Source organism: Bidens hawaiensis, unplaced genomic scaffold (assembly GCF_021521415.1).
Source record: "Bidens hawaiensis isolate Kalapana, Puna unplaced genomic scaffold, B.hawaiensis_p1.1 tig00015564_1, whole genome shotgun sequence".
In the NCBI taxonomy this organism is placed as follows: Eukaryota; Viridiplantae; Streptophyta; class Magnoliopsida; order Asterales; family Asteraceae; genus Bidens; species Bidens hawaiensis.
Genome location: NW_027492395.1, coordinates 418,718 through 428,112, shown reverse-complemented (window position 1 = coordinate 428,112; position 9,395 = coordinate 418,718). Strand labels below are relative to the sequence as shown.

At 37.3% G+C, this 9,395-nt stretch overlaps 2 protein-coding genes across 2 annotated transcripts; both read right to left on the bottom strand.

The window, feature by feature from the left end:
- Nucleotides 1-482: 482 nt before the first annotated feature.
- LOC143549440 (germin-like protein 9-3) lies at nucleotides 483-1,317 on the bottom strand. Its single transcript, XM_077040338.1, has one exon. It carries the CDS (start codon nucleotides 1,106-1,108, stop codon nucleotides 494-496), a length of 615 nt encoding a protein of 204 aa, XP_076896453.1. The 5' UTR covers nucleotides 1,109-1,317; the 3' UTR covers nucleotides 483-493.
- Nucleotides 1,318-2,170: 853 nt separating this feature from the next.
- Nucleotides 2,171-4,453, bottom strand: LOC143549442 (peroxidase 60-like). Its single transcript, XM_077040340.1, has 4 exons — nucleotides 4,205-4,453; nucleotides 3,932-4,111; nucleotides 3,015-3,177; nucleotides 2,171-2,610 (listed from the first exon to the last, which is right to left on the bottom strand). The coding sequence occupies exons 1-4, from the start codon at nucleotides 4,451-4,453 to the stop codon at nucleotides 2,171-2,173; spliced, it is 1,032 nt and encodes a 343-aa protein (XP_076896455.1).
- Nucleotides 4,454-9,395: the final 4,942 nt, after the last annotated feature.

Below are 9,395 nucleotides of genomic sequence, written 5' to 3'. Positions count from 1 at the left end.
CTCATATCCCACTTATAGACAAAGATGTTATGTTATGTTGAACTAAGTTGCCACCGAATTTTAATAATCAATTAAGTTGCTATCGGGCATTAGCAACTTGCTATACTACTTATTCATAATAACTTTTTAAGATTATTTTCCACGCAACTTTTAACCATCAAGATTGATCCGATGCATTTCCAATGAATACTCTTTAGTGTTTCGTAAACATGTTTCTCAAACTAGGTATAAAGTGTCGGTTCCTAACCGCTTACTAGGCCAAACTACTCATACCATTCCTAAACCTACCAGTCGATTCCTAACCAGTACGTACCGGTTCTAAGACTTAGAACCGGTATTGATTTGCACCTCTATATAAAATAAGAATTTAATAAAACATTTTATTATTATTAAACAACCATTAACAACAATAAACTAAAAACATAAATTTCGAATTAATAAGAGTTAAAATACAGTAAAAAATATAAAAGTAGTCCCATACAAATCTTTTGGCTTAAATCTTGCTTCCAAGACCAGCCTTAAGCTTTCTAATTGTAGCTACATCCGTTCTAAACGACTTAGCAAGAACCACATCTTCAATATTTGTACCAAACAAAGTTACGGGTACCGAAACCGTAGAAGCACTCGCACTACCGAACGCGGCAACAGCCACCGCGGGTTCCTTACTATCCGCATTATACTGATAATGAACAAGTCCTTTAGGAAAAATAAACATATCTCCAGTTTCTAGGGTTTGAGTGTACAACTTGTTGGTCGAGTCAACAAACCCGACCTCAAATCGTCCATCCAACACGAAAAACAAGCCCGTGGCATGGGGTCGTGCGTGTGGTGCACTGACCCCACCAGGGCCTAAGCGTAAAAGGGAAAGTGAAACGCTTTGACCATTTAAAGCAGGGAATTCTGCCATGCTGGCTAGCATTGATTTAGTCTCGGTTAAATTTGGACCGTAAAAGAAAGTTTGGAATTTGGTGTAAGTGAAGAAATTCCCGTCTATGACGGTCACGTTAGAAGGGACAATGTAGTCGAAGAGTATGTCGGGATCGCTGGCTTGAACAAGCCCTGCGAACGCGATTGCGACAAAAACCGAAAATATAACTTGTGTTGACATAGATTCCTATACAATTTATAAGTTTGTTATGTCTTTTTTAGTTTGAATTGTTTGATGAATTTGTTGGAGTATTAATAGGAAGGAAGGAAAACATACCCTTAGTTGACAACTCTAATAATAATAAATATATAATTAAACCTCAATGTTACCGAATTAACAAGAACCAAATGCAACAATATATGGGATTTAACGACCAGTCTGGCTTTGCTCGATGGATGATGAAAATTGACTATTTAATGTATTTGATATCAAAATTGATTTACATACAAAATATGTTGTGAGTTTATGTAAGTAGAGAAAATATCATTAGAAAAATGATAAATGAATATTCTTATAGTTAAGACATGAGATCTTATATGGTTTCAGGTTTGAAAACCGACTCAGTATGGTTTAACCACTTGAGTTTCCTTCTTGCTGGCTGGTGTTTTTGGGTTAGTTAAACCTGGAATGTTAAAATTAGCATGAACAGTTGACCTGGTTTCAGGAAGACTAACTCAATTATTGTACGACAACTTTACCCCATATATATAAATATTGGGTAACACTGAGAGTATTATGGGTTTCTTGAGCGTTTTTTAGCGTATTGGATTTAACACTGAGCGTTTTTAGCTTGAGCGTTTAGTAAAATGGCTATAAGCGTGATTCGTGTAACTATTGTACATTAAGCAATTATTGTATGACAACTTTACCCCGTATATATAAATTGTATTGCATACCGTAGGTAAGCAGTAAATAATTAAAAAGAATATCTATGTAAATTTGTTTGAAGTATATATATATATATATATATAATCTGCATTTGTATATAATAAGTAAGAATTATTTAAAATACTTATTATATTGATTTAAAGAAAAGGTTATATGATGTTATTAAATCATCAAGAACAACTCTTCATTGTCAAATTTCAAACCTCACAAACAAAACTGCAACAAGTACATTTTACCAAATAAAAATAAATAACTTACTTGTAATGTGTCAACAAATTGACAACACTTCACACCCTCACATAAAAATGACATAAGAAAATTAAGAAAATTACCCAAATTAATCAATTTTTTCAGTCAATTAATTAAAGAAGTCAAAGTTAGCTTAGGGTTAATTGTTCGGCATGACTTCCTAATCTCCCCTTGTGTCCCCGTGAGAACTTGGATCGCACCCATCTTAACCATGGCTTGACCAAACTTGGTGTTAAAATCGTAAGAACGTGCGATGGCTGCAACCGTGTTCTTGCTCAAATCGTCTAATGCTAATTCTTGATCAATTTGAAGAACTCCCCTATGCAACAAAATCTGACTATAGAAAGATTTGTCCACAATTGAAGAGCTAAAAATGTTTTGATCTAAGTTTGCGGTGCGATCAACGGTTGCATTTTTAGCACATGTAAGTCTAAGCCATATTAACAGGCCTAAGTCCATGGTCGGGTCTGGTTTCCTAGTGTTCTGGAAGTTGTAAAGACGATCTTTAAATAAAGAACAGTGAGCGACTCCGATTGAGTGACCACCTATATAGAAAACAAACGATAACAAAATATTATGTACAAACAAAGGCGATAAAGTTAATATGTTTATTTATAAATAAGTCAAATTTAATTGTGTTTTATCTCAAACGAGTCAAGAAAAGTTATTGAGTCATTCTACATCTTTTTTTAAAAAAAATTTACTTTTTCATTGTAATTATATTGTTATTTCATAATAAATAACTTTTTAGGTATTTAAATAATATAAATCATATAACAAAGTGTTTTAGGTCAACCAAGCCGACGTCCCAGCCTATTTTGACACGTCTTAGTATATAATATGTTTCTACTCGATCCTGTTTTAACTTTTGACAAGCTATTCAGCTCATCCAACCCATTTATACTATCACCAATCTAGCAATAACTATTGATGAATACTTGTTCATTACCAAGAAGATAGATCATGTCGGTGGCGGTGAGTCCTTTGTTCGCAAACGCTTGAATCGCACTTGCCACGGATATGGAAGGAGCTGGGAGGACTCTAGTATTTTGGGCAAGAGACACAAGTCCATCCCTTCTTCCTGTTTGGACATTGTAATTACCTCCACCACTCTACATTTACAACATGATTTTACATAGTTATTCAAACTTACATAATTAATAAATCGTACCAAAGGTTCAAGAACAATGTTCTTTTAATATAAACTTTATCAAAAACTGAATAATACATAACTTTCAACACTAACTTATACTAAAATAAAATGAGATAAACTTGGAAACAAGATAAACACAAAATATTAAAAGATAATAAAAATTACTCCATCCGTCTCATTATAAGTGTCCTAGTTTGATTTTTCAAGTCTTTCTTGTTTAACTTTGACCGACATTTTTGTTTGTGTTATATAATACTTGGTGTAAAATATAGGAATGGATAGGGTTTTAAATTTATTTTACATTGATATAATTTTCATCAAGTATTATATGACACGAACAAAAATATTTACGGTCAAGGTTGCAAAAGAAAGACTTGAAAAGTCAAACTATGACATTTATAATGGGACGGAGGGAGTATAATTTAATTAGGAGATAGTTCTGCATCAGTTTATTTTGGAAGTTATTATACTTCTAGGGGTTCGCTACCCCTACAAGTGTCGTGTGGCAAGCGAATTCTATAGAGTTTAATGAAAAGTTGCATGTAAGTTTACAACGGGTTAATTAACTAGGTTACATGAAAACTCTATGGAATTCATTTATCACCAAGTGCTAAGTTCACTTAAAAAAAATTATCAACTTGCCCGAGTCAGCTTGTCGCGGTAGCGTGATGCCTACAAATACAAGAAATTTAAACAATGCCTAGAATACTTACAAAGAACACAACGTCTCTTGTAGCCATAGTGATTATATCAGCACAAGAAACCACTCCCGGGCACACCTTCTCAACCGCGGCTTTTGCAGCATCAATCACATCATAACCTCTAACGCTTAAATTCGGCGGTGCAGTTTTCTCAGTGCTCGGTCCATCTAGTAGAATCGACGCGTCACACCCCTTTTAATCCATGCATTAAAAATAATAAGTTAGTGTTTTCTAAAATACTTTTTACATGCATGCATGAAAATAGAATATATATCAAGTACTTACATTAACAAAGCAATCATGGAACTGCATGCGAATTAGAGCTGGGGCGATCGTTCGGTCTCTAAGGAACATGGAGTAAACCGTGTTTCTAACGATGGATTCAACGTCGGGCGTCTTACACTTGCCGTAATAGAACCCATACTGAAGACCATTATTATTATAGCCAGTAGCACCATAGCAATGACCAACAAGGTTCATAATAAAGATGACTCCAATTGCAAATGTAACTGCTTTAGTGTTTGTCATAGCCATTTTATTATTAAGCAAATTGTTAATCAAATTGGAGTGAATATGAAGAAGAAATAGTAGGTATTTATAAGGATATTATTGCTTGATCAAATATGGCTTTCACGTTGTACATATTGATAATGAGAGACGTGTAGACATCTATGACTTTCACTAACATTTTTATAATTGTTTTTGCATACCAATCTCTTAGAATAATATATTTCATTTGAAGGACTACATTTTTTTATTTCATATCATAACTTATTATTGCTTATATGTGATATTTTATTATTAACTTGGTTGTCATGTATTAAAAGAATTTGGTTTCGAATTTTCCACTAACAAGTACGTGCTAAAGCATGGGTTATCAAAGTTTACTAATTTTATGATTATAATCATCATTCAATTTTGTAATTTCAATTTTTTGGATAGATTTCTTAATCGTGTATGAGTTTTACTATCAAGTCTAAACGAACTCTTAATTATTAGCGGTCGATGATAATCAATTGACACTAAAGATCAACGCTTTCATTTAAGGATGAGAATTTTTTTCCTGAATACATGTACCCGTATATGTTCAGTACATGCACACGTACATGTCTATTGGGTACGAGATTGAGAACCCAAATTTACTGATAATAGGTACGGGTACAACTACGAGTGTTATGGGTAATGGTACTCGTTTAAAATATGTAGAGGCTTTTATTTGGTTTCCAACACTCTGGCTCTTAACTTTCAAGCGGGGTTTCCAAATCTCTTAAAAAAAATTATTAAAGTTCATGAGGCCTATGACAAACTTATTAGAGTTCGGTCGAAAACCAAAACTAACCCCATTAAAAACTGAAATCGGCTGGCTAAAAGTTAAAGAAAAAAAATCAATCGTGAAATTAAACCGATGACCGGTTTAAATGGTTTCAAACAGAACAATGAACACACATGAACTTGTTATGAGATTATCAAAGTCCGGGTTTCCCGGTGCATCATGCGAGCATCCGTCTAGTTAACTTATTAAAGCTAGAGGTAAAAATGTAAGTTGACTAGATTCGAAAACTTAAAAAAAAAAAAAAATTGGTTCAATAAGGAAAGGCCAAGGGGACCAAATTGTTAATGGCTAGAATTCAAACCTTATAAAAAAACCCTCGCAGATGCAACCTCTCAAGTCTCATACCCCGCTTCTTATATAAAATAATATAAAAATAACAACGTTTGTATGTGTGGTCTCACTTCCTTCCGCCCAACTTGGTCCTTGGTTACGAACTTACTCCACAAACCTCCAAACCGGACCCACCCATAATGGGGGAAGTCCATGGATGAGCAATCCCTATAACGCTGCCTTGATTCAGACCTTGGACGTTGGAGGTGCCCTGACCACCTTTCACGATTTCTTTCAAGCTTTCATTATATACGTTAAAAATATTCATTTTTAAATGTATAACGAAGTGAGATTAGTTTATCTAAAAAGGTATATAAACTTTTATATATTTTAGGTGTTGGTTCATTGCTATAACAAGATCAAGATAAGATGCACACTTTAATAAATAAGTCCTAATTAGAAAAGATTTAATTGACGGGGTCTGGTGCAATGCAAGTGACAATTAGTTTTGGAATAAAAACTGCTTTAGAGCCGCTATTACTTTTAGGGCAGCCTAATTTATCGGGTGATTGTGACCATTAGTTTTGGAATGCATGGTGACCCATCAGATCAATAACGAGTTTAGAAGGAGAATGGTTTAATTGGTTGTCTAGCTACTTGTCATAAATGTTTTTTTTTCCAACAAGAAAACGACTACGAGGCTATTAAAAGAGATCAAAGTTACGTGGTTTCTTTGGGTAAAAAATAGAGCAAAATTCACACTTTCGAGTGAACACGTTGGTGTATAATTTCAATTATAATGCACTCCTTTTCTCTAGCTTCTTGCCATACGTTGTTTTAATTTACTTTTAACACAATCGTTAAGAAAAGTAGGCACGGATAATTGACAATAAATTAACAATAATAACAACATAAATAGTAAAGAAATAAGACATAGTTGAATCCAATCAAGTATGATATCAAAATGATATATTCATAGAGATTTGAAGCTAGTCGTTTTTTATTAGTTTTAACAGTCTTAAGAAATGTTGTATAAGACTGCTTGTCTTCTTGTAGTTGGATCTTTAAGTTTTTGAAATGCTCCAAATTCTATTTTGAGCATCCAAATATGGGGTTGCACCTATAGTTACATCACAATCGACGCTTGTGTCTTTAGTATTTTTTCGTAAGAAGAATCGACACTTTGTACGATCTTCATCAGCTCTTTGTTCAGTGAAGTACATATATAACTCAACAAGCTCGCTATCCTTTCCCACTTGCTTCTCCCAACGCTAGCAATTGCCAATGATTTTGATGCCATATAATATTCACGAGGTAAGGGATAAGTAGAATAAGGTGTGGTTCGTGAAATCAATAGTACTGCCTTTCTTTGGATGGGACATAGAAACAAAAGGTCGAGCTTGGATCGAAAGAGTTGGTGCAAGTTCTATATATGCTGTTAATTTCCCTTTGTAATTGTCGTTTCGGCCACTAAACGCCGGGGGTACACCGCACCCTGGCTTTTTCCTTAGGCATTTTGGCACAAGCGTTGTGTACAAAACGCTAGTTCGGCTTGAGTTTTAATAAAATTATTTGTGGGGAGGGGAGAGATATAATATATGTAATTATTGTAGGAGAGTTGTTGGCTTTTTCCCACTACACCATTTTTTACAAAACTCTCCATTGCTGACGGGAATGCCACGTACCTTACAACACCTATATATAGAAAGTGTTGACTACAAATAGTCTTAGTTTTAATCCAAAGTTCCCACTTTAGGATATGACACAATCAATTCACTCTCAACATACAATGCATGATGTCCGTACCACCATGATACATTCAACGTTGAAGAAACGTGGATCTACTCGCTGGTAGCAGATCTACTTTTCTCAGGTTTTGATTGTACTATTTCACCGATGGTTCTTCTGGATCTGTGTTCTTCCACCTACAAAATGAACAACGCCGTTAACTTACCCCTCAGAAAGGGACAGAGGGGTCCTCTTTGGGGTAACCCTCCGGCGTGAGAATTAGTATATGGTGGAGAAGATAATAATATGAAAGTAAGGGAATCTCAAGAGTATTGCTTAATAGCTGAATACTGTATGATTGTGTGACTGTGTGTTTGTATGTAACTGACTGTGAGTGAATGTAATTCAATATGATTGAATGTGATATCACTGCCTGTAACTGTCAATGATTGAGTATGAATGTGTCCATCAAAGTGGAGTTGATGCTGTATTTATAGTGCTAGGGTTTCCACTGATTGAGCTCAACCTCGTTGGCCTCCTCCAATCGCACTGCGCCACGTGTCCTTTGGGACACCTGGCGCTTTCTCGTTGGTTGTAATCACGTGGTAGCACATGTGTCATGCTGAGTTGTCGACCTTTCATTTGGCAGCTGTCAACATCAGCATATTCTTACTCCTTAAAAAGATGCCTTCTGGAAGGTTGTCTGACGTGCACAATCAAGGTTGCCCTAATCCTGATTTGGATAAGGACGAGGTCGATTATGTGCATGTGTGATATGCGCCAATCCTGAGGATGCGCGAGGTCTTCTCTTTATTCTCACGCGCAGATATTTCATGCGCAGATGTGATATGCACGAGCATGTGATATGCGCCGCGCGCATATGTGATGCGCGAGCATATGTGATATGCACGAGCATGTGATATGCGCCGCGCGCTGATGCGCCGCGCGCATATGTGATGCGCGAGCATATGTGTGCCTGGGCATATGATGCCTGAGCATGTTTTGTATGCGCCATGCGCATAGGTTTTGGCTTTGTGCCTTCATAATGTCTTTATCTTGTGGGTTGACCCGCCTTGCTCGATGTTGAGGCGGGTACATACCTCTTCAAGCCCCCCCAGCCTAATGTGTGTCTTATCTCGCGCTAGCGCGGTAAGATAGATATTAGACTTACTGATTTGGTCTTTTTAATGGGGTTTTGTCGTTTTCTTGGTTGTTTCCATCGTTGCGCGAAGTTCTATCCATTTGGTTGAAACGAAGGGTCCAAACACGTGGTTGGTTGGTGGTGACGTGCGCCGTAAACGTGTCAGACGTTTCGTGTGCTCGAGGTGCTACAGTTGCCTTTCATGTCCCCTCGCACAGCTGTCTGGAACACGTGTCGCGCTCGCATTTGTTTGCACCTGCGAGTGGGGGCGCGTCTCTGCTCCGTGGCAGGTCCGTTACGTTTTTATGTCCCCTCAACAGTGTTAGGGACACGTGCCGCGCCCTCGTTGGCTTACACCTGCGAGTGGGGGCGCGTGAAATCCGATCAGTTGCCACTTTTCTCTCTCCTGGGCCTATAAAAGCAGGCCCTTAGCAAAAATTTTTATCTTCATCTTCATTGTTGTGTACTCCAAAGCTTCTATCTTTCCGATTTTCTGGTTATTGCTTCCAAATACCCTGTTATCTGTTGCTGTTGTTATTGTATGTCTGATAGCTCAGACTCCTCTAACCCCTCAATCACCTCTATTGCCTCTCGAAGACGCCGTGTGAAATCTGTGGTGATGTCGACATTGAAGCAAAAGGGCAAGGGGAAGAGGGTTGTTGAGACCACATCGGAGGAAGTAGGGAGGACCAAGGCCACGAAAAGGTGGAATGAAATCCCCTGCAAACTGAGGCAGGCCGATCTCGACAGCCTCATCTCGTCACAGGGTTTTCTCCCTGTGTTTGGCTGCATGTTGCCTGTGGCCGGGCAAACGGCGGCGGACCCGCCTCCCGGCTATATTTCACTGTACACCCATTTTTTCACCCACTGCAACCTTCGTCTTCCGATGACAAGGTTTGTAGGCGCGGTGTTACGGTTTTTCGGGATTCATATATCCCAAGTCCATCCGTTTGGACTTGTGCGCATGACTCATTTCGAGTTCATGTGCAAATCACAGCGCGAGG

Bases quoted from the DNA above. Each gene is read 5' to 3' on its own strand.
- LOC143549440 (XM_077040338.1), bottom strand. From the start codon at position 1,108: ATGTCAACACAAGTTATATTTTCGGTTTTTGTCGCAATCGCGTTCGCA.
- LOC143549442 (XM_077040340.1), bottom strand. From the start codon at position 4,453: ATGGCTATGACAAACACTAAAGCAGTTACATTTGCAATTGGAGTCATC. The intron at 4,112-4,204 runs GTAAGTACTTGA...ATGGATTAAAAG, and splicing joins TCCATGATTGCTTTGTTAAT to GGGTGTGACGCGTCGATTCT. The intron at 2,611-3,014 runs GTAATGAACAAG...TTTTCTATATAG, and splicing joins CGACATGATCTATCTTCTTG to GTGGTCACTCAATCGGAGTC.